This window comes from Myodes glareolus, chromosome 2 (genome assembly GCF_982192425.1).
Source record: "Myodes glareolus chromosome 2, mMyoGla1.1, whole genome shotgun sequence".
NCBI lineage: Eukaryota > Metazoa > Chordata > Mammalia > Rodentia > Cricetidae > Myodes > Myodes glareolus.
Window position 1 is genome coordinate 101,773,164 of NC_142027.1, and position 27,821 is coordinate 101,800,984.

Below are 27,821 nucleotides of genomic sequence, written 5' to 3' on the forward strand. Positions count from 1 at the left end.
AGGATGGGGGGGGGCTTTGTGAAATGAAGGAGTCGGTAGAGGGGCGAATGAGTGTAGTTTGTGGAATGACCAAGACTCATTGCATACATGTAGGAAAATGTCAAGTAAAAATAAAGGTGGGAAGGAAGAGAGGAAGGGATCGGAGAGGAAGAGGGAGGGAGACAGACATGTTAAAAGAGAAGAGGAAGAGGGAGGAGAAATAAAATCAACGAAGATAGGCGAGGGGGAAAAACAACAACAACAACAGAATGTACTAGCGGTATCAGAGTCCAAGCCCCCAAAATTCCCAGCCTCGGGCAACTATTTCCGTCGGAAGTTATCCTTGTCGCGGGCACTGATGACGCCATGGACGCGCCGGAAAATCCGGGAGAGCTCAGATGGCGCCAGCTGGGAGTGGCTGACAGTTGGCTGAGCTTGGGGTAAGGCAGCTTCGGAAGGCTCTGTGACATCTAGGCTGGGCGGCCGTCGCACCCCGTGTTTAAACCTCCTGGCTATGTGTGGGATCACATTCCTCCGAGCCCCCTGCACCCCGCTCTTGTGCTCTCCTCCCAGTCGGCTGTCCGCCTGGTCCTCTTTCGGGGCTCCGGACGCAGCTACGATTCCCAACCTGCTACAGAGCTTCCCTTATCTCCTCTGAGCCTGATGCATCCGAGATCTGGTCATAGAATGACCTCCATTCACCACTACCCCTCCCCGGTCCCACCACAGTGGTAGTTTACGTGAGCTCAAGTATGCAAAGGTCTTGAATATAATGTATTCTGAAAGCATCCAGCAAGGGAAAACTATTCGGGACCTCATGGAGGCAATCTCGCCGGTGAGGGCGCCTCAGAGAGTCCCATAGTGATAGTGACAGCTATAGGGACGGTAGATCCCAAACAACTGGACTTCAACTTTTCGTCCCAGTTCAGCAGCGGCGCAGTAGCCTCTACTTCCAAACGCCTTTCGCAGTGCACCCCCCACCCTCGTCCCCCGCCACTGATACTTAATATTGTGTAAGCGTTGCACTTGGTTGTCTCCGCAGCTAGTTCTGGAACAACCATGTCGCCGTCTTTCCGCGTTCCAGACGCACAGCGCTTTCCACGCAGAGGTGCTATCTGAATTCTCCGTGGATGTGGACGAGAGGAATGAATGCTGGAGGTGCCGCTGGAACAGTGTCTGACCGAGAGAAATATGTAGGCGGGAGATCTTCTGTTACCTTGTGAGAATGGCCTGTTTTGTTCCCTCTTTTGTTAATCGTTTCTGGTTTGATTATCTGAGTTGGAATGTTGACCCAGAATCCTGCCTGGTAAAGCCAATGCCATCTTTCCCAGTTTCTAACACAGGTCTTTGTGTTCTGGTTCTTGTGGTGGTCCGTGACAGTGTGGCCACTGACCTGATTAATAGGACACGATGCCTGATTCTGGGTGTGGGACCCTGATTACTTTTAGGAATTGCTCATTCTGATGAGGTCCGCAGGTTCTTGGGGGAAGGGGAACTTTATCAGTGCCTATGTGAATATTTAAGGAAGTAAAAGATATTGTTGCTGGTAATCCCAATAATCTGAAAGCTGATGCAGGAGAATTCTGAGTTCCAAGATAGTTGGAGGTACGTAGTGAGACCCTGTCTCAAAAAAGCAAAAACAAAACAAAAACAAATGAGGGGTTGGGCGTGGCTCTGTTGATAATGCCTTGTAATCTTGAGGACTCAAACTTGATGACCAGACCTTATGTTAAAGCAAAAAGTTGTGGGGCTGGGAGATAGTTCAGTGGGCAAGAGTGCTTACTTTGTAAGCATCGAGTCCCGACATCTTCTTCATGCCTGCAAACACGCACTTGCAAGTATCCACTCCCAACAACAACTTTATTTATTAAAGTTAATAAATAGTAAAATAAAAGGTACCTTCTCATCTTATTTAAAAAAGACAGAAAGAAAATAGAATGTGGTGGGCAACAGAGGTCTGTAATCCCAGCCCAGGGGAGGAGGTGTCAGTGGGGTCTGTCGGACCTGCTGGCCAGCCTGTCCAGCTGAATCTGAGAGATACGGGCTCTGAGAGGCGCATACCTCAAATAAATATGGGTAAGGGCTGAGTGGTAGCTTAGTGATAGATTGCTTGCCCAGCACACATGAAGCCCTAGGTTCTGTCCTCAGTACTGACAGGAAAGAAAGGAACCTACTGACTTGATGTTGCCTTGTCCAATACTTTAGGACAGAGTGCTAGCTTAGTGAGTGAAGTACTTGTCTTGCAAGTGTGAAGGCCAGAGTTCAAATCCCCAGGACATATGTCAAAGCCTGATGTCGTATTATGTGTCTATGTAATTCTAGTTTTCCCACTGTGCGCACAGCGGGAGGGTCATCAGAAACACACAGGCCAGCTGGCCTGACGTACCCCACAGTGAACAGACAGCAAGATGGGGGAGGAGGACCAACGCCATAGTTGTATTCTGACAGCCATGTACATGCTGTGGCATGATCCACCCACACTCAGACAAATGCACATACACAAATGTTCAAATATTAAAATCTGGGCATGGTCACGCACACCTTCATCCCAGCATTTAGCATACAGAAGCAGGTGAATCTCTGCTGAGGCCAGACTGATCTGCATAGTGAGACCCAGTCTCAATAGCAAAAAGAAAACTAAGCCCCAGGACTAGTGAGATGTTTCAGTGGGTAAGGACACCTGCTGCCAAGCCTGATGAACCAGAGTTTAATTCCCAGGACTCACATGGTGGATGGAGAGAAATTACTCCTGAAAGTTGTTTTTTGCATGCTTTTGTGTGTGTGTGTGTGTGTGTGTGTGTGTGCGCACACGCGCGCGCATACACACACACACAGAGACTAATAAATAAAATGTAATTTAAAATAAAATAGAGTATAATTGAGGAAAATATGTCAACCTCTGGCTTGAGCACACATAAACATGTCTATGTACACCTGTAGACACATGTGCACACACAAACAAGTACACACACAGCCCACAGAAAAACTAATAAAAGGGATTTGTTGCCCTGAAGGCAGACCACAGTGTTCATCTTGAGGATGGGCCAATCAGGGTGTGGATCTCTAACACAGTCATAAACCCAGGGCTTGGGATACTTGCCGGGATAACTCCCGCAACTGCAGTCACTAATGCTGTCTTTCCCTGCAGCCTCCAGCATGGACTTCCTGGTTCTCTTCTTGTTCTATCTGGCCTTCCTATTGATTGGCGTTGTCATGATCTGCATCTTCACAAAGAACCAGCGTTTGAAAAGCCTGGTCCTGGAAGGAGCACAGGTAGCAATCCTTGGATACTGCTGAAGTTTGAATGCCATACTGTAGGCATAGTCGGAAGCGCTCACTGGGCCAGGTCTCAGGAGTCTTGCCTTCAATCCCAGCTCTTGGGAAGCTGGTGCAGGAGGACTGGGAATTCAAGGCCAGTTGGGGCTACACAGAAAGATCCTGTGTCCCAACGAACAAAAAGTCATCTTGTTATTTTGCTTTGAGAGAGGTCTAATTTTCAAGGCTGACTGGGAGGAGGGGGGGCATATGAATAGAACGCGGAGCATCCAACTGCCCACTGTCATTTGACGTCATACCATCCATCTTCCTTTGGGGACAAAAGCAAAATGGGAGCAAGTGGCCATGAGGAGAGCTTGACTTGGGAGGACTCTGGGGATCTGGGGTGGACTTTGAACACGTAGTAAGGAAAAGGCAGCTTTCACACCAGCCTCTGCCCACTCCCTTTTCTTAAAAGACTCTGGTATATACATTCTTTGCAGTCAAAGTAGAAATGGAGAAGTTGTCTACACCTCCTAAGTCCTCACACTTAGGAAGCTGAGGCAGGAGGATCATACATTCCAGGCTAGCTTAGGTGACATGATGAGACTGTTTCAAAAATAGAGGGGGAGCTGAGGAGATGGCTGAGTGCTGGCCATGCAGCCGTAACGACTGGAGTTCAGATCTCCAGAACGTGCAATAATGCTGGCTGGGGTAGTGTCCAACCTGTAATTTTAGTACTTGGAGGCAATAACAGGAGAACTGCAGGGCAGACTGGCTGGCTAGACCAGCCAAATAGGTAAGCTCGGAGAGACCCTGTGCCAATATATAAGGTGGAGAGCAACCAAGGAGGATACCTAACACCAACCTCTGACCACATACATGTGCACATGTGTAGACAGAAACAATCTGTGCACGCGTGCACCGTAGCAATGTGAGCAAGTTGGCTGAAAGGAAAGGTATAGAAACAAGTCCTCTTTATTCTCTTGCATTGCTTCTGTGCCCTGTGAAGGAACAGTGGCTAGAATCACCACCATTGGTAGCTGCCTGTGGAAAATCTCACTTGTGCGGGAGTGAGGGGAGTGAGAAGTGAGGCTGACCCTTCTGTGATTTCAGGTGTGCTCCGGCATAATCCCACAATGCCTTCAGAGGGCCGGGCGGAGGCTTCTTCATCAGCTCTTCTACACACGGTATTTGTGGCTGGGTTTAGACATGGCCAGATTCAGTCTGGGTGACTGAGTGGTGCCAGTCCATGGCTTCTGGAAGTGTCTTGTGGCTTTCAGCATAGAAAGTAAAAGGATCCTGGAAGTTTCCAGAGTGCTGGGTTTGGGACCTCTCCTGACAGATCATTTATCATTTATCTCTGAGCTTCGAAGGTGCCTGGTTTTACTTTTTTCATTTATTGACTGATTATAGTGCTGGGGATTGAGCTGAGGATACTGTGCATGCCTGTCAGGCTTTCTTCCTCAACCACTGAACCATGTCCCCAGACCAGCATGGCCACTTGGTTTTGTTTCTGTTGAGATGGGGTCTCATCCTGAAGCCCAGGCTGGCTTGGCACTGACTGCATAGACCAGACAGACTCATGGCGGTCCTTTAGCCTCAGCCTCCCCATGCTGAGATAGCAGTCCCGAGCCACTGTGCCTACTACCATCACGCCTGCTTTAAAGTAAAGATTGTTGTAAAAGGAGCAGTGGGCTGCTTCCTGCCGCCCGGCTCCCGGCTAGCTTTACCTGAAATAATTACACGGAAACTGTATTCATTTAAACACTGCCTGGCCTATTAGTTCTAGCCTCTTATTGGTTAACTCTTACATATTGATTCAACCCATTTCTAATAATCTGTATCGCCACTTGACTGTGGCTTACCAGCATGAGTCTAACCAGCGTCCGTCTTGGAGAGAAGAGCCATGGCATCTGCCTGACTCTGCTCTCTTTCTCCCAGCATTCTGTTCTCTTTTTCTCGCCTAAGTTTTACCCTATCAAAAGGCCAAGGCAGTTTCTTTATTTGACCAATGAAAGTGACACATAGACAGAAGGCCTTCCTACTCTAAAAGATGGTTAAAAAAATGTCTGTAAGATGTATGCAAGATGCGTTTTTGGTTTTCATTAAAAAATATTTCTGTGTGTGTGCCTGAGTGTGTATATCACATGGGTGGAGGAGCTGGTGGAGGCCAGAAGACGGCCCTGGATCCCCTGGAACTGGAGTGATGGATGGTTGGGAGCCACCGTGTGGGTGCTGGGAACTGCACTCGGTCCACTGCAGGAGCAGGGAATGTTCTCAATCACTGAACCACCGTCTCAGCCCCAATTACTACTGCTGCTGCTACTATTATTCTAGTCAGAGTCTCACTATGTAGCTCTGGCTAGCATGGAACTTTTAATGTAGAACTCATAGAGACCTGCTTGCCTTTGTCTCCTGAGTGGTGGAGTTAAAGGTTTGCACCTCCACGCCTAGCTTTTATTTTGGTTATGAGACAGAGCTTTACTATGTAGCTCTGGCTAGCCTGGTACAAACTCAAGGCAAACCTGGCTCATCCCCAAGGTGCCGGGATGACAGGCTTGTGTGCCACACTGGGCCCTTATTTAACCCTTATAGGAAGCGGCTGGCCTAGGTTGTGCTCCTTGGGCTCATGTGATGTCATCTGGGAGTGGCCTGTGCATAAGCCACCTGTGCTTCCTTCCAGCAACCCCGCCTTCATTGTCCTGCACCTGCTCTTGCAAGGGCTAGTCTATGCTGAGTACACCTTGGAAATATTTGGCTACTGCCAGGAGCTGGAGTTCTCTCTGCCTTACCTTCTCCTGCCCTATCTGCTGCTGGGCATAAACCTGCTGTTCTTCACCCTGACTTGTTCAGCCAATCCGGGTAAGTCAGGTGTCAGACTGGTCACAGCTCAGGCCTCGTGTTGCTGTGCCACAGGTGACGCAGTCCCTAGAAGATGGCAGAAGACCCCCCCCATGTTTGCACTGTCTTTCAGTTTTGAGTGTTTCCTATTTTATTTTTGGTCTTTGACCCATGGGCTATTTAACTAGTGTGAAATCTTCCAATATACATTGTTTATTCTGAGACAGGAATTTGCTCTCTGTCTCAGACTGACCTTGAACTCAGGAGCCTCCTACTTCTTCCAAATGCTGGGATCACAGCCATATGTCACCACGCTGGTTTCAATATCCTTTGTAGTTTTTAAAATTTTCATTTAATTGCATATGTCTACTTAGAGCCGTGGTCAGTATGACACAGCTTCCTTTTTATTTTTTAAATTAATTAATTTGGTTTTTCAAGATAGGGTTTCTCTATGTAACAGCCCTGACTGTCCTAGAACTCACTTTGTAAATCAGACTGCCTTTGAACTCACAGAGATCCACTTGCCTCTGCCTCCCGAGTGCTGGGATTAAAGGTGTGCACCACCACTGCCTGACTGGGTTTGGGTTCCACTTCTCTAAGTGCATTAGAGAAGAATTGGGAACGACTGTTTAAAAAATGTTTTCCAGGGATGAGGATAGTGTTCCAACGTTGATTGTGGCAATGGCCACATAACCCTGGAGTCTTGTTGACCACGGAATCGAGTATGCTTAAATTGGCTCTCATCTATAATCTGTGCACTTGGGAGATTGGAGCAGGAGGATTGTGTCAAGTTTAAAGCCAGCCTTGCTACAGTGTGAAAACTGACTCAAGAGGCCATATAAAGGACTGAGATGGCTCAGTGGGTAAAGGCACTTGTGGCACAAGCCTGGCAATGAATTTGATCCCTAGGACCTACGTCCTGTGGGAGGTGAGACCGGGCTCCATACCACTGTTCTCTGGCCTTCACATGTGCTGTAGCCCACACACCTCCACACACATTAGTCACTCAAACACATGCTACTACATAAATAAAACAAAGAAGTGAATTGGGTTCCTGAGTTCTGTCTCAACGGACCAGTTACTCAACGTGAATTAGGGGCTGGACGGTTGCTGTGTTGGTGAGGTGCTTGCTATCCAAGCATAAGGGCCATAGTTCAATCTCCAGAACCTACAAAAAAAGCCGAGAGCTGGGTGCAGTGGTTCTAACCTGGACTTATAGGGCTGGGAGGCAGAGGCAGAAGGAACCCTGGAGCTTGGTGGCCAGTCAGCCTGGCCTAGTTGCTGAGCTCCAAGTGAGTGGGAATCTGTCTCAAAAAAAAAAAAGTTGGCTGACTGATACCTAGGAAGCAACATTGGAAGTTGCTTCCAGCTTCCGCACACGTGTGTGTGCATCTGCATACATGAACACCACAGAAAATAGAGTGAATTTTTTAAAATAGTAAACATTATGTTTTTAGCTGCATTGTGCTGGTTTGGGTATCGTAGGCTTGGTTAACTATATTGCTTAAAACTGACATCCCTCCCCTTCTCAGGCACCATCAATAAAACAAACGAATCATTGCTCCTGCAAGTCTACGAGTTTGACGATGTGATGTTTCCAGAGAACTCAAGGTGCTCCACTTGTGACTTATGGAAGCCAGCTCGGTCCAAGCACTGCAGTAAGTGTGGCTGCTGGGGCTCTGCAGACCCCCCAGCACACACCCGCCAGCACACACCCGCCAGCACACAAGAGGATACTGCAGAGGAAGCACACACCAAGCTCCGTGTGTATTCTCCCAGGTTTCCAACAGCCGAACCCAGGACTAAAGCATGCTCCTTCACCTGGCGATTGGTGGAACAGTGGACTGAAGGGGACGGAGGTTGTAGAACGCACACCCCAAAGTCACATCTGTCCACAATAAGTTCTAGACTCACTCTTGTGCCACGCTGGTGTCCACATTGAACTCAAGAGTTTTGCATAAGTCAGAACCCACTAACTTTGTTAATGTCGAGAAACTTTTTTTCTGATTTTTCTTGTCCCTACTTGGTGCTCAGTGACTCTAGTAGCTGCACACTGCAGTTCTTTCTTAAATGTGTGTGTGTGGGGGGTTAGAGGTTGGTGTCAGGGGTCTTCTTCATCGTATGTATCAACGGTTGGCCTTTTACTTGAATCCACCCACTGATTCGTTCAAGTAGTCTAGGTAGCTAGCTAGCTCAGGGAATTCTGTGGCCTTCTGCCTGGGAAGCCGCAAACCTGCCTGGCATCTGTCCGTGGTAGGGATCCAAACCCGTATCACGCATGTCTAGCAAGCACTCACATCCTGAGCCATCTCCCAGCATCATAAGCTGCGGCGCTAAAAGCCTGGTGACAATGGCTGCTCTGCTCCCGAACCGTCAGTGGTCAGTCTGTAAGCCGCGGCCAGTGTGCCTGCTCTTACTGTCTCCACAAGGACACGCTAGCCATACCACCTCCTTTCTTTGCAGGGGTGTGTGACAGGTGCGTGCACCGTTTTGATCATCACTGTGTCTGGGTGAACAACTGCATCGGAGCCTGGAACACCAGGTTCTTCCTCATCTACCTCTTGACACTGACGGCATCGGCTGCCACCATAGCCATTCTGAGTGCTGCCTTTCTGGTCCAACTAGTGGCAGCGTCAGATCTGTACCAGGAAACTTACATTGATGACCTTGGGCATTTCCAGTCTGTAGACACAGTCTTTCTTATTCAGGTAATTCTGCATTGGGTCCCAGGGGGAAAAAAGACATAAAGCTACTCTTTTTAAAAATACATTATTTTTATTAATTCTTTGAGGATTTCCTAAACACATACAGTGGATTCTGCTCCTCCCAACTTTGTGTCCTTTTTTCTTTTCTTAAACCCGTGAGGTCTCATAATGGTGGGGTCATTCACTGGATCATGCTCAACCTCCTAGGACCCAGACTCTTAAAGGAAACTGACTGCCTTTCCCCCAGAAGCCATAAACCATCTACGGCTGCTCAGTTAGGGGTAGGGGCTCTACTGGCATGTTGCCTGGCTTGATTTTGTGCAGACAATGACACTTGCCATGAGATCATGATCCTATCTTGTCCAGAAGACACTGTCTGACTCTGATCCTCCCTGCCCTCTGGCTCTTACGCTTTTTGTGACCTCCATTCCGTAATGGTTCCTGGGCCTTGGGGTGTGTGTGTAAGAGGGAAGAGAAATAAATGTTCTGTCCTGTTTATAGTTGAGCTCTCCAGACACCTACTCTCAGCACTTTGACCACTGTCTGCACTAGCCACTGTCCACAGTGCAAAGAATGAGATCTGAGATCTGCACTAACCTATGGGTAGTGAAATATGAACTCAGATGTGTGTATGTGTGTGCGTGCGCGCACATACACATGCGTGCTCATGAGACAGACACAGAGATATAGAGAGGAGAGAAAGAGGGTTTTGAACCCAGGGCCTCACAAATGCTAGAGCATTGCTGTACCTCTGAGCTGTATGTACTGCCTGGTATGTAAGATTTGACGCATGGGCTGAACTGAGGTGGTGGCTCTGCGCCATCGCATAGAGTCACGGCTGTGTTCACAGGTGTCATAGTCAATTTGTTAACATGCGTGTCTTTCTACCCCCAGTATCTGTTCCTGGCTTTCCCAAGGATCATCTTCCTACTGGGCTTTGTCATGGTACTGAGCTTGCTCCTGGCCGGTTACCTATGCTTCCTTCTGTACCTGGCTGCCACTAACCAGACCACGAATGAGTGGTATAGAGGGGACTGGGCCTGGTGCCAGCACTGCCCTCTGGTGGCCAGGTCCACATCGACTGAGCCTCACGTCTACCAGAACATTCACTCGCACGGGTTCTGGAGCAATCTTCACGAGATCTTTCTGCCTGCCATCCCCTGTTATGAGAAGAAGAAAAAGTAGCCTGGGAAGTGGTCTTTGGAATACAGCGCACATCTGTCTGTACAGATGGCTATTTTCTAAGCATCGTTTGTGTTGGTTTCTGATGTGAGAGTATGAATGGGCTTTTGATGGGGAGGCAAAGAAGGGAAGCGGGGCTTGCTGAGTTACACAAACCTTTCCTGGTCCCATGGCAGACTCCCCGCTTGCTGATTTCCTGCTAGAACCAATAGCCTCCAAGGGCCAAGTGTCAGGAGGGTCAAGGCTGTGGGTGACAAGATCGTTGTGTCTCTCACTGCATTCTCTCACCTGAACAAGGACCATACAACCTTATTCCTTGATGTATAGCAGGGTCTTGGCAGCTCCATGTCTCAGGTTTGTGCCCAGCTACACTCTTTCCCTAGTGTGTTCTCCCCAATGAGATCTTCATCACCTTAACCAAATTCTCACTGAGGCCTACCTTCAGCAACCATAGGGCTCTTATTCATTGTTCTGTGAGTGGGCCACACTCAAGACTTTTCTGCTCTGTTCAAAAATTTCCAATCTTTACCACCAGCTAGTTCAGTATGAAGCGTAAATGATTGCCCATAAATTGTATAAAAATCCTGGGGTGAGAGTGGGGGCTGCTGTAGGGTGGGAGGGTTTTTAGGAGCAGAAAACATGTAGGCTGCACCTTGTATTAAGATTCCCATAGTCCTCCTGGGCTAGGCCAGAGCATAGCAGTCTGGAGGGGCCAGGTGAGAATTAGGAAACATCGGCTCTGGGAACAGAAGTTGGAAGCAGGGTGTTGTGGGGGTGGGTGCTTACCAGCATTATCGGGCCCGGTAGCCCCCGGGGTTAATGATATGCCCTTGGGTGGTGGGAAGCAGCAGAAGGTTTGCACACCTGGTGTAGGATCAGAAACGTTTCCCAAGATTGCGGGGCGGGGCGGGGCGGGGCCTCGTGTCCTCGTGCAAGCCCGTGCGGGTCTCACCGCCAGGGGGCGTCCTCGAGAGCGCGCGGCCGCGGCCTGAGCTTGGCCCCTGCGGGCCGCCGTCGCCGCCCCGGCATTCCGCCGCCGGTTCGGCCGAGCGGCGTCGGCTCCCGCGGCTCTGGGCGCTGCTGTCGGACTCAGGACGCCCGCTGACCCGCGGCGACGGCGACGACGACGATGGCCCCCTGAGCGGGTCGGCGCCAGGTAGCGGCGGGCGGGCGGGGGCCGCGGCCCGGCCCGCGTCGGAGCCCAGGCTAATCGCGCCTCTTTGTCTCCGGGCGGAAGTGGGACGCGCGGCGGGGACGCGGCGGCCGCACCATGAGCGACATCCGCCACTCACTGCTGCGGCGCGATGCGCTGAGTGCCGCCAAGGAGGTGCTGTACCACCTGGACATCTACTTCAGCAGCCAGCTGCAGAGCGCGCCGCTGCCCATCGTGGACAAGGGCCCCGTGGAGCTGCTGGAAGAGTTCGTGTTCCAGGTGCCCAAGGAGCGCGGCGCGCAGCCCAAGGTGCCCGTCCCGTCCGTGCCTTCGCTCGGTGACAAGCGCTCGTCCCGAGGTCTCACCGCCTCCTCCAGTCCCCCGTTCTTGCAGTCCAGCGGCGTTGCTTAGCCGCGTGCCTGTTTTGCAGGCGTGTGACAGTCGTTCACCAATGATCCAGGAGGAGACTTTGGGAATTGGCTACTTAACATCACTAGAGTCCTGGGTCCTCTGGGATGTTGCATAATTAGATGCACGACTTTTTCTTGTGCAAGGGGTTAAGTAAACCCCCGGGGCTTAGGCTTCAGAAAGGTGAAAACATATACTCGGGCGGGGGGTACAGTTTTGGTTTTTTGGGTTTTGTTTTATTTGAGACACTGTCTCTCTATGTACTGTGTAGCTCAGGCCAGCCTAGAACTCAAGATCCTCTAGCCTCAGCCTCTTGAGTGCTGGGATTTCAAGCATTCACTCCCTAATCCTTTACTGTGGGAGGTAAGGGGCGGGCGCAGGCCCCATCTCTCACAGCTTCTCTCCCGGATTTGTTTTTTACAGAGACTGAATTCGCTCCAGGAGCTCCAGCTTCTTGAAATCATGTGCAGTTATTTCCAGGAGCAGAGCAAGGACTCTGTGCGGCAGATCATTTTCTCCTCCCTTTTCAGCCCCCAAGGGAACAAAGCCGACGACAGCCGAATGAGCTTGTTGGGAAAGCTGGTCTCCATGGCGGTGGCTGTGTGTAGGATCCCCGTGTTGGAATGTGCGGCCTCCTGGCTCCAGGTATTGTTCTCGGAGTAGTCTTGCTTCCCAGAGTCTCCGTAGACAGGATACTGAGCGTTTGGATTTAACTGGATGTCTGTAGAGTTCTTTCACACATGTGTGATGTCCTCAATCATTTCTGCCTGCGTGCTATACCTAGTCCCATCTTTATAGAGCATCACGTTAGTTAGTTTGTGACAAGGACTCTGTATGGAGCCCTGTGCCTGGCTCTGGAATTGTAGCCTTTTTATGCATGCAGTAGTAAATGGTTATGCTTTGTTTTGTTTTTGAAACAGGGTCTGATTTGAAATATAGACCAGCTGACCTCAAACACACAGAGATCCACCTGCCTCTACCTCCCGAGTGCGGGGGATTAAAGGGGTGCGGCACCACACCCAGTTGCTTTCAAATTTTTATCATTTATTGTGCATGTATGATGTGCGTGTGGTTTTCTGTAACAGCACATCTGTGCGGGTCAGCAAACTTTGTGAAGTCAGTTCACACCTTTCACCTTTACTAATTTCTGTTGTTGAAGATAGGGTTTCTCTTTGTAGTTCTGGCGATCCTGGACCTCCTTCTGTAGACCAGGCTGGCCAGGAACTCAGAGATCCACTGCTTCTGCCTCCCCAGTGCCGGGATTAAAGGCATGCGCCACCACACCTGGCTTCCTTTCACCTTTATATTTTTTTAAATTATTATTTATTAATTTTAAAATAGTTGTTGTATGTAGGTATTTTGCTTGTATATATGTCTGTGCACTACCTGTGTGCTTGGTGCTCGAATCAGGGAAGCTGGAAAAGTTGCTTCAGATCCCAGGTACTTGAATTACAGATGTTTGTGAGCCACCATGTGGGTGCTGGGAATCAAACCTGGGTTCTCTAGGAGAGCGACCAGTGCTCTTAACCACTGAACTGTCTCTTCAGCCCTTATGCCCTTTACCCTTATTTGGGTTCCAGGGGTTTATCTCATGTTGTCAGGCTTGTGGGACTGAGTCATCTCACCATCCCCTATTTTTTTCTTTTAAAACGTCTTACTGTATAAACTTGATTGAAATGGAACTCACTATGTAGACCGTGCTGACCCCTAATTCACAGAGAGCTCTACCTGCCACTGCCTCCCCAGATTAAAGGTTCGTGATACCACACCTGGCCCAAAATTGATGTTTTTTTGTTTTTTTTTTTAAGACAAGATTTTTATGTGTAACAGTCCTAGCTGTCCTTGAACTAGCTCTTGTAGCCCAGGTTGACCTTGAACTCCCAGAGGTCTGCCGGCCTCTGCTTCCCGAGTGCTGAGGTGCTGAGATTAAAGGTATGTGCCACCACCACCCGACCCAAATTAATTTTTTTAATAAGGAAAAATGGCCTCATCTTCAGAATAAATGAAAAATCTATTTCTTAGACAAAATGATTAGATCTTAAAAACGGTATGCAAAGGGATAGAGGAATGGCTTGGTGGTTAGGACCACAGTCTCTTCTTACTGAGGACATTTAGTTTCTAGCACCTAAGTCAGGCAGCTTGCAACTACCTAGCCCTCCAGGCCGGGATAGCAGCCCCCTCTTCTGGCCTCCCTCAGTGCCTGTACTCACATGCACACACTCACAGAGACCGCTATACACACCGCTAAAAATAAAATCTTGCACTCGGGAGGCAGAGGCAGGCGGATTTCTGTAAGTTTGAGGCTAGCCTGGTCTACAGAGTGAGTTCTAGGACAGCCAGGGCTATACAGAGAAACTTTGTCTTGAAAAACTAAGTCAAAAAAGGAAAAAAAAAATTTTTTTGTTTTGTTTTGTTTTGTTTTTGTTTTTCGAGACAACGTTTCTCTGTAGCTTTGGAGCCTATCCTGGAACTTGCTCTTGTAGACCAGACTGGTCTCGAACTCACAGAGATCCGCTTGCCTCTGCCTCCCGAGTGCTGGGATTAAAGGCGTGTGCCACCACCGCCTGGCAAAAGAAAAAAATCTTAAAAGACAAGGCTAGCTAAAATTCCTGATCCTTTTGCCTTAGGCTTCCTAGCGTTGATCTTAAGGCATGGATTACCGTGCCCAGCTGGAACATTTCATCACCTGACAGTTCACAGACTCTTCCGAACCTCAAAGTGGTAATAATGACTAGCTTTGATTTGTGGTGTCTGGCCTCAGCAACCATCTTACCAAAGTCAGCTGCCAGACAAAGACTGGTGTAAGGTTTCCGTCCATGTTCTGCCTTGCAGGCTGCACAATCCCTGTTGTAGGATCTCTCCTCTGTCCTCTAGTGCAGAAGCAGCCTGGGATAGCAGGCAGAGGAGCATGGCCGTCTCAGTGGTGCTGAGCTCACATATGTGGGTGGGAGGTGGACTGGTTCCACGGATCCACTCAGGCAGGTTCACTGTTTGTGTTCAACTGTTGCCTGCTAGCTCAGGATTCCTTAGTGACTTGTGCTGTTGGCTTCTTTCCAGCGGACGCCCGTGGTCTACTGTGTGAGACTAGCCAGGGCCCTCGTGGATGACTACTGCTGTTTGGTGCCAGGCTCGGTTCAGACGCTGAAGCAGATCTTCAGCGCCAGTCCCCGTTTCTGCTGCCAGTTCATAACGTCCGTGACCGCGCTCTACGACCTGTCGTCGGGTAAGTGTCAAGTTGTTCCTGTCAAAGCACCTCCTAGGGAACGCCAGCTTTGTGCCTTTATCTTTGAGCTGTGTCGGGGTGGAGCCCAAGGCTCTGTGCATGCTAGGCAAGCGGTCTGCCGTGAAACTACATCCCATGCGCCAATGACTACATTCGCTTTTTGTTTTGGTTTTGTTATTATTTTGTGTGTGTGTGTGTGTGTGTGTGTGTGTGTGTGTACAATGCATGTGTTGCCACATGTGTGTAGTGCCCACCGAGACCAGCAGAGGATGTCAGATCTCTTGGAGCTGGGTTACAGATTTTCCCTGCATAGCGAACTGAACTCAGGTCCCGAGAGAACAGTGAGTGCCCCTTAACCACTCACCAGCCCCTTGCCATGACTTTTTAACTGTGAAGTGTACATCCTTACTGTGGGCTTAGCCTGAAGGTTGGCATCTAGACCATTTCCATTGGTTTAGTTCTTCCCAGCTGCTTGGGTCTGAGTGGTAGGGATGAGCTTAAAAAGCCCAAGCCTGAGGCTGAGGTAGCTCCTTTTCCATAGACATGACTTGCCTCCCCCAAGATTATTCTTGATTATGTGCATATGTGTAAGTATGTACAGGTAAGAGTGGGTACCCAGGAAGGCCAGAAGAGTTGTCAGGTTCCTTGACGCTGAAGTCACAGGTAGTTGCCCTGTGTAGGAGCTGGGAACCAAACTCATGTCCTCTGGAAAAACAGCAAGTGCTCTTTTTATTTTATTATTTACGTATTTATTTATTTTTATTTTTCAAGACCAAAGGTTTCTCTGTATATCCCTGGCTGTCCTGGAACCCACTCTGGCCTAGAACTCAGAGATCCATCTGCCTCTGCCTCTGAGTTCTGACTGAGTTCTGTGATTAAAGGCGTGTACCACCACCGCCTGGCCTTATTTTATTATTTTTTTAGGATTGTCCTTCTTCTCTTCCTCCCCATTTTCCTCCTCTTCTCTTTTTCTTCTGTGTGTGGATGTTTTGCCTGCATGTGTGCATGCCTGGTGCCCATGGAGGCCAGAAGAGGGTGTTGGATGCCTGGGACTATAATTGCAGACGGTAGCGAGCGACCCAGGTCTCCTGGAAGGGCAGCCAGTACTCTTAACTGTTGAGCCATTTCTCTAACCTTGGAGTTAAACCTCTAGGTTTTTTTTATATTACGTTTATTTATTTTGTGTGTGTTTGTGTGTGGGCATTTGCATACTACTGCATGTGTATGGCAGTCAGAGGGCAACTCCTTTCCCCATCTGGGTCTCATGTGTGGAACCCGGACTGTCAGAACTGGCACCGAGCATCTTTGCCCACAGAGCCATTGCCCCAGCAGGTAAACCGTTTTTAGCTGTAGTGCCGCACCCTCAGTCCCAGGTTTACCGTTAAGTTCTGAGACTTCCTCAGCGGCTCTCAGTAGATTCCCATGCTAGCCAGGAGAGGGTTTGACTTTAACCAGGAAAAGCCCAGTGTCCCTTTTCCCTGTCAGGTAGCAGTCGACTGACTGGTTAAATGGGGGCAGAGGGCTCAGGCCTCCCGAGCTGGACTTTGCTGACTGTGTCCTCTGTCATGGACACGTTTCCAGGAACAGGGTCGACAGGATAGGCGGGGCTTCCTGCTTAAGTCCTTCCTCATCTGTCTTCCGTGGCCCCCACAGTGCTGTGTGGCTCGGGCTCATTCTTTTCCCATGATGCAAAGGTATGTGTGGCTTTCTGTGTAGAGTGAAGCTCTGGACCTGCTTTTGTGCTAGGGTTCAGTTTCCTCCTCCTGCCTTCTGCCCTGGGGGTTGACAAGTGGTGTCTTGTCCTGATCTGATAGCTAAGCCAGCAGTTTGAGAGCCCTCGGGAATATTACCTACTTCCTGTTTGTCAGCTGCCTTTATTATATGTGTGTCTCCATTTACTTCTTACCCATTGTTGCTTTTTTAGGGGAGGGAGTTTGTTTTTTCTAGACAGGGTTTCTTGTAGCTTTGGAACCTGTTCTGGCATTTTCTCTGTAGACCAGGCTTACCTCAAACACACAGAGATCCGCCTGTCTCTGCCTCCCGAGTGCTGGAATTAAAGGCATGTGCCACCACCACCCAGCTGCACTTGTTGCTTTTACAGAGAACCCCGGTTGAGTTGCATGCATGTGGTGTACATACATACATGCAAGCAAAACACTGATGTGCATAAAATAAAATAGGTAAACCTAAACTGTTACTCTCTAGAACATTCACTTGGAAATAGTATGCGGATGCATTCACTTGTAGCCCCATGCTCTTTCCTCAAACAGTCTGCCTCTGAGGTTGAAGCAGAGCCCTGCTGCCAAGGCAGAGCTTCCTCGGTCACTTGTCCAAGTTCCTAAGAGCAGTCGCTAGCCAGCACTTGCACTCGGGCTTTTGACTTTCCAGTGAGAGAGATGTCACTAGACCTAGTCACCTCATTGCAGTTCCTTGCAGTCCGTCGGTCACCTTAGACCGACAGGGTGGACGTGGGCCTTGACGTTGAGAGTGGGTGATCACATGTGGACTGGAAAGTCAGGCCTGGGGAGCCACTGTTGTGCTGTGTGTCCCAGACAGGATGTTTTCACATAAGCCACAGTGACCAGCCCTGGCTCCAGCCTTGAAGACAGTTGTCAAAATGGTGTGTAGTGCTGCCTTTAGGGGCTGCGGAAGACAGCATGCTGGGGGAGTCTGTACCTCCACGCCAGCAAAAGAAGAAAATCCCTCAACCACACAGTACCACTTCTTGCAGGGCAGAGTTAAGAGCATGGGCCTCCTATATGGGGATGGAGAATTCAGTCACTAAGCACACTTACCACGTGCACACAGGCAGGGCACAGATCCCCCTTTACCTGTACACATGCTGCCGTCAGGCTACTGCGGGCAACTCCACTGAGGCCTGGGCATACGCTGGAAATAGAGATGGCATTACTCACTTTGTCCTTGGGAAATCAAGGGACAGAACCAGGATTGCCATAGAATTGTAGACCTGAGCTGCTGCCTACTGCTGGAGGGCAGCATTTGCCAGAGTGGGAACAGTCTCAGAAAGGATCGTCTTCCAGAGGAAGAGAGGCTGGAAACCTTATTGCAATAGCGGGAGCACGTGCCTTGCTTCCAAAGTCCTTCTCTGACACGCTTGAGCCAAGCGCAGGAAGGGACTTAGTTGTGCTTTGCTTTCCCAGAGCTGAGAATACTTCATCCCGGAGAGGAGGCTGGCCACAACCAGCCTGAGCATATACCATGCTGGGTGCAAATTGAGCAGTGTAGCATGGTGACATAAAAGCCAGGCTGTCAGGGTCAGATACAAGCCCACCGTGTGCTTCCAATGAATCCCAAGAAAGGACTCAACAGTATCTTGCCTCTATTTCTGGGGAGCAGTCTGGGGTGCTGTGTGGATTAAGTGGGTCTGTCTGTCTAAAGGATTAGGACCAGACTTGACACAGTCAGTGGCAACTTCCATTGTCATTAGTGCTGTTCAGGGGCCAGGCTGGTTGGGGCTGAGACAGCCATTGGTGGCTGGTAGATGACTGGTGAGACTCTAAGCGACTCTCTGAAGCCACTGTAGCTGTCACTGTGCTATGGAGGAGACACTGGATCTAGGGTAGAAACCTGCACCTGAGACGGGTGCAGTATGCTGGTAGTTCTGAGCTAGAAACTGGCGGGTCGCGTGACTCAGTGCATAGAAGCATGTGCCACCCAGCTGACAACTTGAGTTCAATCCCTGGGACCCACATACAGTGGCAAAGAGAAGGAACTCATGCAGCTTGTCCTCTGACCTTTACATATGCTCCATGGCACCCCCATAAACAAACAAACAAGTAAATTAATAAATACATGTCAGGGTGAGTGATGTGGTTCAAGGGAATTAACTTACTGGGGTGTTTTGGGGGTTTGGTTTTTTGTTTTCTCTTGGGGGGACCTTGACCTTGGCCATAAGTCCTGGATACTGGGGACAGGATATTAACCCATGGAGCAGGTATAGGAAAGGAGATGGGAGATGGGTGAACTTGAACCCCAGACAGGAAGACCGTGAAATTGTATCTGTCACCCACTGTGCACTCTGCTCCTGCCTCCAAGGCCAGAGCCTCTCCCAACTGAATGTCTCTTTGCAGATGACCTCATCCCACCTTTGGACTTGCTAGAAATGATTGTCAGCTGGATCTTCGAGGACCCAAGGCTGATTCTCATCACGTTTTTAAATACTCCCATTGCCACCAACCTGCCCGTAGGATTCTTAGAGCTCACGCCCCTCATTGGACTGATCCGCTGGTGCGTGAAGGCCCCTCTGGCTTACAAGAGGAAGAAGCCTCGTCTCTCCAATGGCCACATGGGTCACAAGGTCGCCAAGGACTCGGGCACGGGCACAGACAGAGACTCGCACGTGCTGTACTCAAAGCTCCATCTAAGTGTGCTGCAAGTCCTGATGACGCTCCAGCTGCACCTGACCGAGAAGAACCTGTACGGGCGCCTGGGACTCATCCTGTTTGACCACATGGTCCCGCTTGTGGAGGAGATCAACAGACTGGCAGATGAACTGAACCCCCTCAATGCCTCCCAGGAGATCGAGCTTGCACTGGACCGCTTGGCCCAGGCCTTGCAGGTGGCCATGGCATCGGGGGCCTTGCTCTGTACTAGAGGTAATTGCTGACCCCACGGCCCCCTGGTGTAGGCAGAAAGGACAGGGGGTCCTAGACAGGTACCTCTTTTGCTGCTTTTAGGACTTGCTCCCTATCCTGGTGACCACAAGGGAGGTTGGTGGAAAGTCCTGGAATACCCCCAGAGTCCCCTGCATTGGGGTGCTAATGTGCTCTCTATAGGACATTTAGATACCGCCTGACTCTTGGTACAGGGCCACTAGAGTATACAGAACTTTTCCTCGGGGGACTAAGTTTTTGGGGGTCTGTGTGTGAGAGAGAGCCGGGGGTGGGGGAGAAATCTTGCTCTGTAGCCCAGGCTAGCCTGAAACAACGGCAGTTTTTCTGCCTCTGCCCTTGAGTGCTAGGATTCTGGGAGTGAGTCACTATGCCTGAATGTGTTCCCTGTCTGGTTCCCTCTTTTGGTGGGAGGGCGGGCAGTACTAGAGACTGCGCTAGGGCCTCCTGCGTGCTAACTGAGCACCCTGCCACTGAGCTGTGGCACCAGCCCTGTTTGCTGTTTGATGGACTGTTGCCTGTGTCCTCAGCTGAGGGTTGCCAGCGATGAGTTCCCCCACTTACCCTGGGTATTTGATAACCCGGTGAGAGCCCTGACTTCTGGCTCTGTCCCCGAAACTCAACAGATTGTTCTCAGGACTACCCCTTCCTAAGTGGTTCCTTCCATTTGTGTTTTATGTTTTGTTTTGTACTTTATTTTACATTGTTATTTTGCCTGCATGTGTGTCTGTGTTAGGTGTCAGATCTGGGAATTACAGACAGTTGTGAGCTGCCAAGTGGGTGCTAGGAATCGATCCCAGGTTCTCTAGAAGAGCAGTCAGTGCTCTTAACCACTTAGCCATCTCTCCAGCCCCTTGGGGTTTGTTTTTAAATTGAAAACTACCATGCAGGAGAGCCCAGCTTCTAAGGAGCCTGAAAACTTGCCACAACAGTCCCTGCTGTCTGTCCAGTATTCTTGTTAAGAACCTCAGCACTCAGTCTCCCCGGATCTAATCTCATGTCTCCTTGGTTTCAGATGACCTGAGAACCTTGTGCTCCCGGCTACCCCATAACAAGTAGGTATCCTAGTCTCTAAGTGGGTTGGCACTGCTGGGGCAGGGTGGGGATGCTGGAAGGCAAAGCAGGACAGATCTGCTTTCCTGGGGGGCAGAGCGAGTTCCCACTGGTGAGCTTTCTGCAGGGAAAAGCAGGCTCAGTGGCCCTCTTGCTGGGGTGGGGGAGACAGCAGCGTCCTCCCAGTGTCACTCAGAGCCGCTAGATGGTAAGCTTCTGTTAGAGCAGACCTTGGTCACAGTGTCTCAGTCAGCTGCTGTCCCTTTCAGAACCCGGGCATTTCCCTTCCGTGACTGTCCTTAGATGGGAGGCTAGAATTAGTCTGTGCTGAGGATGGTATGCTGTCACTCTCTGTGACCCCAAGTTACATCTGTTTGGGAGGGACAGGGCCACCTCCCAAAAACTAGGTGTGCTGGTGGTGGCTTCTGAGAGATTTGCGGTGGCATTTGGGCCATCTCTGTCTATGCCTCTGAGTCTCAGTTCCCTCTAGGGTGGTGAAGGCCAGACTGTGAAAAATCGCATCTCCTCTGTCCCGTGGGTCCCTCCATAGTCGCGATCATCATGGGGAACAATCTGGCTCCACGACAATTGAGTTTCACTTGTGTTACTATGAGTTCTGATGTCTTGGTTTGTGTTGACTTTCCAACCAGACCAGAAACTTCTGGAAATGCTAAATTTCTAGAAGGGTGTGCCAGCTTGGCCTCTGTAGTGTTCTCTAGGCTTAATAAGTTTTTTGGTTTGTTTGTTTGCTTGATTGCTTGCTTGAGACAGTCTGGCCGAGGAGCCCTGACTGTCCTTGAATTCACCTGGCTTTTAAGTGTTTTTATTGAGCTTCTCTTCCAGAGGTTTTGGGGTTTTTTTTGTTTTGTTTGAGACAGGATTTCTATTCATAATCTTAACTGTGTTGGAATTCACCCTGTAAACTAGGCTGCCCTTGAATTCAAAGATTAGTCTGTTGGGGTTAAAGGCAGGTGCCACCACTGCCTGGCTGCCCAGAGTTACTGTAACAAAAAGATACTGTGATGTAAATAAAGGCTTAGAGGGGCTGAAGAGATAGCTCAGTGGTTAAGAGCACTTGCTCTGGAGAGGTCCTGAGTTTGGTTCCCAGCAGTCACTTGTTGGTTTAAAATCAGCTGTAACTCCAGTTCCAGAAGATCTAATGCCCTCTTCTGGCCTCTGTGGGTACTGCATGCATGTGGTACACAGACATACATGCAGGCTAAACATTTGTACACAGAAAATAAAAATAAATCTGTGTGGTTGTTTCTTGTTTTTTGAAAAGGCCTTAGAGGAGCGTTAGCCCTTTAGCTGTGCCAGCTCTCTTCATGCCCACAGTACTGGCTGAGGGCTCCTGTGGGCTCTGGGTCTACAGCAGGGTCTGCGACAGTCCTACCACCTCCTTAGGGAAGCACGGGAGGTCCACCTGGGGGCAGGCCGTCACCACATAAGGCTCTGTTGTATAGACAGCACACAGGGAGGAATTAGGGGCCGAGGGCGCAAGAGGGTCACTTGGAAGGCTGGGTTTGGTGATAAACTCCAGGCACATGGCCAGGCTGAGGTTCAGTCTGGACAGGGGTGAGCAGAGTTCTTGTGTCTGTGGCAGAGACTTAAGCTGGAGGTACCTGCGTCCTCTGTAGAGAGCCCGGGCTGCTTGGCAGACTGAGTTCAAACTGGATGGATGTGCTGAGCTTTAAAGCTGACGGCTGGAAAGGAGCCAGGGTCTTAGACCAGCCCTGAACTCAGGGGAATTCTAGGAGCTGGAGGATGGAGAAAGGGAAGGAAAAAGAGGTACTAGAGAGGTTCACAGTAGACCTCAGGGTCCTGGAGGGGCCTTGGTATCATAGGCCCTGGGGCTCGGGAGTACCCGGGGCTGAGATGCATCGGACTCTGGATCTCAGCAGTGCCCATAGCCCAGTACTGAGACTGCGTCAGTTCTGACGATTGTCACCATGTGCTCTTGTTTGAGCCACGGGGACTTTGCTGTTACATGAATGTGTCCTCACCTCCGCTCAGCTCTGCCAGGGCTGTGGATCTGAGTACAGAGTATTGAGAAGAAGCCAAAATTTACCTAATTGCAAAGAAAACTTGTCAGTACTTAGAACTGTTCTTTTATATGTACTTCATTTTACTTTGTGCTCTGAAATCCATTTGTAGTATACAGATCTGGGGAATAAGAGGAAAACTTCCCGATTTCCTAGAACTAAATCAAGGCTAACTAACATTATAGAAGAGTGGGAGGAGCCAGTGCTGCCTTTAGACAAGCTGAAGAGTCACTTACAACTATGTACAAAAATAAATATTACTTATTTAATAAAAGTAATACCTTACATTTAAAAAAAGAAAAGAAAAGCCACTCTCTGGAGCTTATATATGGAGTGCAGTCAAGACTCAACCTTTTTAACATTTTCCTGGTGGCCGTGTTGCTGCCCTCAGATAGCACCGTGAATGGGCATTGGCCCAGGCTGACATGGAAGCTGTCTGAGCCAGGGTGACCATTGCTGTGATGAAATACCGTGGCCAAGCAACTCAGATAGGACAGGCTTTATTGGGCTTCCCCATCCACATCACTGTTCATCAGTGAAGGGAGTCAGGACAGGAACCTGGAGGCAGGCGCTGCTGCGGAGGGCATGATGGGGCGCTGCTTACTGGTTTGCTCCTCATGGCTTGTTCAGCCTACTTTCTTATAGAAAGCCCAGGGCTGACACCACCTACAGTGGACAGCCAGATCTTATGGAGGCATTTTCTCAACTGAGGCTCCCTCCTTTCTGATAACTCCTCAAGTTGAGGGCTGAGGAGTATGGCTGTCCCATAGCCCGTGGTTCCGTGTGGAGCGCCTCCACCCATCCTTGGTGGGGTCTAGCTTTATCCCCATGGATCCTTCTTACTCAGTCTTGGCCTAGATCCTGCTAACACCTCCACTCCCTTCCCCTTCCCCAGTCTCCTGTGCTCCAAGGGACAGACAGCTTCTGGAGTACTATCATGCTTGTACTATTGGGAGAACAAGCTGGATGCCCAGGTGGTGACACTGGGCTTGGGGCCTTGAACCTAATCTCTCTCCTTGTGTTTGCAGCCTGCTCCAGCTGGTGATCTCAGGCCCAGTGCAACAGTCGCCGCACACCGCTCTTCCCCCTGGGTTCTACCCGCACATCCACACACCCCCGCTCGCCTATGGCGCTGTGCCAGCCCACCCAGCCGCCCACCCAGCCCTGCCTACACACCCAGGGCACACCTTCATCTCAGGCGTGACGTTTCCATTCAGGCCCATCCGCTAGGCTGGCCCTTCTGAGCCGCCAAGCGGCTTGTGTGCCTTGCACCTGGGCCAAGGAAGCCTTTGGAGAGAGGGATGCTGGCCCCAGGGACAAGGACCCTTGGGAGGCAGCAGGTGGTCTCTCCAGCTGGTAGAACCGTCTTGGTACTGATGTCCCAAGTTGCTGGTGCCCGGGTGCCTCCTACCTGGTCATGTTAAATATCCAGATTGGATGGATGAAAGGGAGTGCACTCCGCCCTCTGCAGAGAGCGCTGCGGGTGTTAAGTATGCCCGTCTCAGAGTGACGGCGGCACTCGTGCACGCGCAGCCCGCCACCAGGGAGCGCTGGCGGGAAAGCCGTCCCTCGGGTCCATTTGCCCTGCCTCAGGAATGTGCCGTGTCTCTGCCACCAGTGCGAGGTTTCCGCAGCTCCGTGAGCTCAGAGTGCGGAGGGAGAGACCCATGCTTGTATGCAGCACTGGGCACTGCTCAGGGACACCTGTTGGGATTCCCCATCACCTTGGAAAGGATCTTCTGTGTTTTATTTGCGGGGTATCTCTAAATTTTCCTTTCATGTGTTCAAAATAAATTTTTTCTAAACAGTTTTATAGGCATTATGGAGTTTCCTTTTTGTGGTGCTGGGATTCAGACCTGTGGTTTTGCATGTACTCAGCGGGTGTTTTTTCAATGACCCACACTCCCAGCTATGTGGATATCTAAGTTTTTAAAAATTTGATGTATTCACATACAGCCCATACGGGTTGGCCAGCCTGGTGGATTCCAGGTCAGTGACCAGCAAAAACACTTTAAGGAACAACACCCAGGGTTGTCTTCTGATCTCCAGGTGCATGTACCTGCATCTGTACACACATGTGCACATGCACACACAAAGTGGCATGTGGGGGCACCCCTGTAATCCCATCACCTGGAAGGTGGTAACAAACAACAAAATAAAAAATTGCTCGAAAGAGCCATGAACTCTATATAAAGACTATAAGAGGAAGTGGCGAGGGTTGGCTCTAATGTCCCTTTGAAATGTCTTTCATAGTTATGTGTAAATCTGTTGGCATGGGACTGAGGAATGGCTGTTTGCTGGGAAGCCTCCTGGAGGGAAGAGCTGAGCACCGGGCTAGACCGGGGTTTGGCGTTGGTGCACACCATTTCAGAAAGTTCTGAGGAAAAGTTCTATCCGTTCTCACACGATTTACTCAAATTCAGTTACTCTCTGAGCACTGCGGCCTCCAACAGACTTTCCCAGACTGAACTAGGACCTAGGAAAATGGCTCTTTGGGGAGTTTCTGGTCGTTTTTAAATTACATGTATGTGTGTGTGTAGGTATGTGTACTTGAGTGCAGGTCTCCACAGAGGGCATGGATTGCCTGGACCTGGAGTTACAGATGGTTGCGAGCAGCCTAACTAGGTGTTGGGATCTGAATTCAGGCCATTGGGAAGAGCAGCAAGCCTCCTTAGCTGCTGGACCATCCCTCTGGCCCTGTTTGCTTTTGTTTGCTGTTTTCAAGACAGGGTCTTGAGTAGCCTGGCCTCACCTTGAACTCTCTGTATAAAAATCATGGAGGACCTTGAACCTTTTTTTTTTTTTTTTTGCATTTAGTGTGTGTGTGTGTGTGTGTGTGTGTGTGTGTAAATCAGGAAACAACTTGTTGGCATTGGTTATCCTTTGGTCTTTTTTTAACTCTTACTCTTTGGTAGCCTGCTACCCAGCTCCCAAATAAATACACAGAGGCTTACTTCTTATAAATGCCCAACCTTAGCTTGGCTTATTTTTTGCCAGCTTTTCTAAGCTTAAATTTTCCCACCTATCTTTTGCCTCTGGGCCGTTACTTTATTCTATTTACATTTCTTTCTGTCTCGCTACTCCATAACTGACTGTACGCCTGGCCGCTGGCATCCTCCTCTCCTTTTTCTTTTTTTTTGCTCCTCCCTCTCTTCTCATTCTTTTTATTCTCTTAGCGCCAGCCCCGTCTATTTCTCTCTCCTGGTTACCTATTGACTGCTCAGCCCTTTATTAGAGCAATTGGGTGTTTTAGACGGGCAAAGTAACAGCTTCATGGATTTAAACAAATGCAACACATCTTTACATCATTAAACAAATATTCCACAGCGTAAACAAGTGAAGTACATATTAAACTATATCCCACAATGTTACCTCACAAAGTGATCAAACTCAGCTTGCCAGACTTGGTAACAAACAACGTTACCCTTTTAGCTATCCTTTATCCCCGGTGTTTGCTTTGTTAGGAGCAGTTTGAGCTAGAATTCATTCACCCAGTTTGTATCCCCACATGGTCATTCCAGCGTCACCTGTTTTAGAATCCCGCAGTCTCCCCAAAAGATGGCCGATACACCTCAGCACGCACTTACTCCTCTTATCTCCCTGCTTGAGCAACCCCCATCCCCTTTTTCTCTATAGTCTTTTCTGGAGCTATCTGTAGAGTCATGCAGACTATGACCTTAGTTGAAGTTTTTAAGGGTTTTGTTTTGTGTGTGTTGGTGTGTTGCTGCATGTGTGGCTGTTCATGTGTGTGCAGCAGTACCTGCAGAGGCCAGAACACGGCTTCTGGACTGAAGTTTCTGGCTGCTGTGAGCTGCCTGACTGGGGTTCCGAGAACCTGAAGTTGGATCCTCTACAATGTGCTTTAGTCACTGGGCCATCTTTCCAGCCTTTATTTACTAATTTATCTAGGGAAGAGTTCAACTGTGTAGCCCTCGATGGCCCAGAACTCATAGAGATCTGCCTGCCTCTGCCTCTCAAGTGCTGGGGTTAAAAGTGTGTGCCACTCTTCCTAGCTTGAGCATGTGAAACCTCAAAACCGTCTCCATAGTGACACACTTCCTTCTCCAACACCTAACAGTGCCACTCCCTGGGGCCAAGCAGTCAGACACACGGGTCTCTAGGGGTCACTTCTATTCAATCCCCCACAGTCACCATGGACATTTGTATATAAGTTTTTGTGTGCACATGCCAATTCTTTTGGGATTCACTGGATTTGCAGAATTCTTTTCTTGCTTCAGCAACTTTCCATGGGAGACAGGTGTCTTTCTTTCCTGTGGCTGTTGATAAAATACCCCTATAAAAGCAACTTGAGGGAGGAATTTCTTTAGCTCATGGTTCCAGGCTACAGTCCATCTGTGCAGAGAAAGCCAAGGGCATCGGGAGCTCAAAGCAGGCGACCACATCACACCCACAGTCCGGAGAGGAGAGAATGAATGAATGCACACTATACTCAGTTCACTCTTTAAGATTCAGCCCAGAGCCCGTGAAATGGAGCTGCCCACATACAGGATGGGACTTTCCATCACAACCCAGTTAAAAATCCCTCACAGATGTACCCACAGGGTGACCTAATCTAGACAGTTCCTCACTGATGCTCCCTTCCTGGGTGACTCCAACAGTGGAGGTGACTGGTGCCATGAGAGAGGGAGTTGTCTAGGGGAAGTGATGGGGCTCATGCCAGGTGGGAGAAGGGAAGGAGGGATGGGCAGATGAGAGAGCAGTAGGAACTGCCTGGACCCGTGGATGTGCAAACGCTTCTGGAAAGAATCCAGCAGTGGAGGAGAGGGAGAGGTGAAAGATCCAGGGACAGGGCACTAGAAGATAGCTCAGTGGGTGAGAGAGTTTGTGGGGCAAGCATGAGGACATGAGTTCGAATCTCCAGCCCCCATGTAAAACACCGGCCATGGATACTCTGTGCCTGTAACCCGAGGGTTGGACTGGGCAGAGAGAAGAGAATGCTGGTCCTGGTTGGCTGCTGGCCTTGCTCCAGGTTCAGTGAGATACCCTGTCCCTGGAGTGTGCTAAGTGGAGAGCACCCAACATCTTCCTCTGGCCTATTTAAATGAGCATGTGAATGACGCACACACACACATACACACACACACATACACACATACACATGCACACACACATTCGTGCACGCGCACACACACACACACACACACACACACACACACACGATTCAGGGAGGAGAGAAACATTGGAGTTAGGGCGGTGGAAGAAGGCACACCCAGTCTTTACCCATATGTTCACTGCCTGCTCAGTTATCCTTAGATGCTGCCTGACAGCCTGTCTCCACTTTCACCGCTGGAAGGCTCTATGATGCCTCAAGTTATCTAACTACCA

The 27,821-nt window shown here is 49.7% G+C and overlaps 2 protein-coding genes across 5 annotated transcripts; both read left to right on the forward strand.

Annotated features, from left to right (window-relative positions):
- Window positions 1-260: 260 nt before the first annotated feature.
- Window positions 261-10,031, forward strand: Zdhhc4 (zDHHC palmitoyltransferase 4). Of its 3 annotated transcripts, none has more exons than XM_085683691.2 (8): window positions 261-419; window positions 1,022-1,198; window positions 3,128-3,252; window positions 4,351-4,424; window positions 5,921-6,099; window positions 7,611-7,736; window positions 8,542-8,786; window positions 9,678-10,031. In XM_085683691.2, the coding sequence occupies exons 3-8, from the start codon at window positions 3,136-3,138 to the stop codon at window positions 9,966-9,968; spliced, it is 1,032 nt and encodes a 343-aa protein (XP_085539817.2). In that variant the 5' UTR covers window positions 261-419; window positions 1,022-1,198; window positions 3,128-3,135; the 3' UTR covers window positions 9,969-10,031. The 3 variants fall into 3 exon arrangements, with proteins under 3 accessions (XP_085539817.2, XP_085539819.2, XP_085539828.1); XM_085683693.2 differs by having other exon boundaries at window positions 1,022-1,172; XM_085683702.2 differs by lacking the exons at window positions 261-419; window positions 1,022-1,198; window positions 5,921-6,099 and having other exon boundaries at window positions 3,209-3,252.
- A 956-nt stretch (window positions 10,032-10,987) lies between these two features.
- Ints15 (integrator complex subunit 15) lies at window positions 10,988-24,285 on the forward strand. 2 transcript variants are annotated; one of them, XM_048436818.3, is made up of 6 exons: window positions 10,988-11,397; window positions 11,950-12,171; window positions 14,584-14,749; window positions 18,841-19,365; window positions 20,396-20,435; window positions 23,504-24,285. In XM_048436818.3, exons 1-6 carry the CDS (start codon window positions 11,236-11,238, stop codon window positions 23,703-23,705), a joined length of 1,317 nt encoding a protein of 438 aa, XP_048292775.1. In that variant the 5' UTR covers window positions 10,988-11,235; the 3' UTR covers window positions 23,706-24,285. The 2 variants fall into 2 exon arrangements, with proteins under 2 accessions (XP_048292775.1, XP_048292774.1); XM_048436817.3 differs by having other exon boundaries at window positions 10,989-11,427.
- Window positions 24,286-27,821: the final 3,536 nt, after the last annotated feature.

Coding starts and splice junctions, on each gene's coding strand:
- Zdhhc4 (XM_085683691.2), top strand. CDS start 3,136: ATGGACTTCCTGGTTCTCTTCTTGTTCTATCTGGCCTTCCTATTGATT. Junction 4,425..5,920: donor CATCAGCTCTTCTACACACG/GTATTTGTGGCT, acceptor GCTTCCTTCCAG/CAACCCCGCCTTCATTGTCC. Junction 8,787..9,677: donor ACACAGTCTTTCTTATTCAG/GTAATTCTGCAT, acceptor TTCTACCCCCAG/TATCTGTTCCTGGCTTTCCC.
- Ints15 (XM_048436817.3), top strand. CDS start 11,236: ATGAGCGACATCCGCCACTCACTGCTGCGGCGCGATGCGCTGAGTGCC. Junction 11,428..11,949: donor AGCGCGGCGCGCAGCCCAAG/GTGCCCGTCCCG, acceptor TGTTTTTTACAG/AGACTGAATTCGCTCCAGGA. Junction 19,366..20,395: donor GGCCTTGCTCTGTACTAGAG/GTAATTGCTGAC, acceptor CCTTGGTTTCAG/ATGACCTGAGAACCTTGTGC.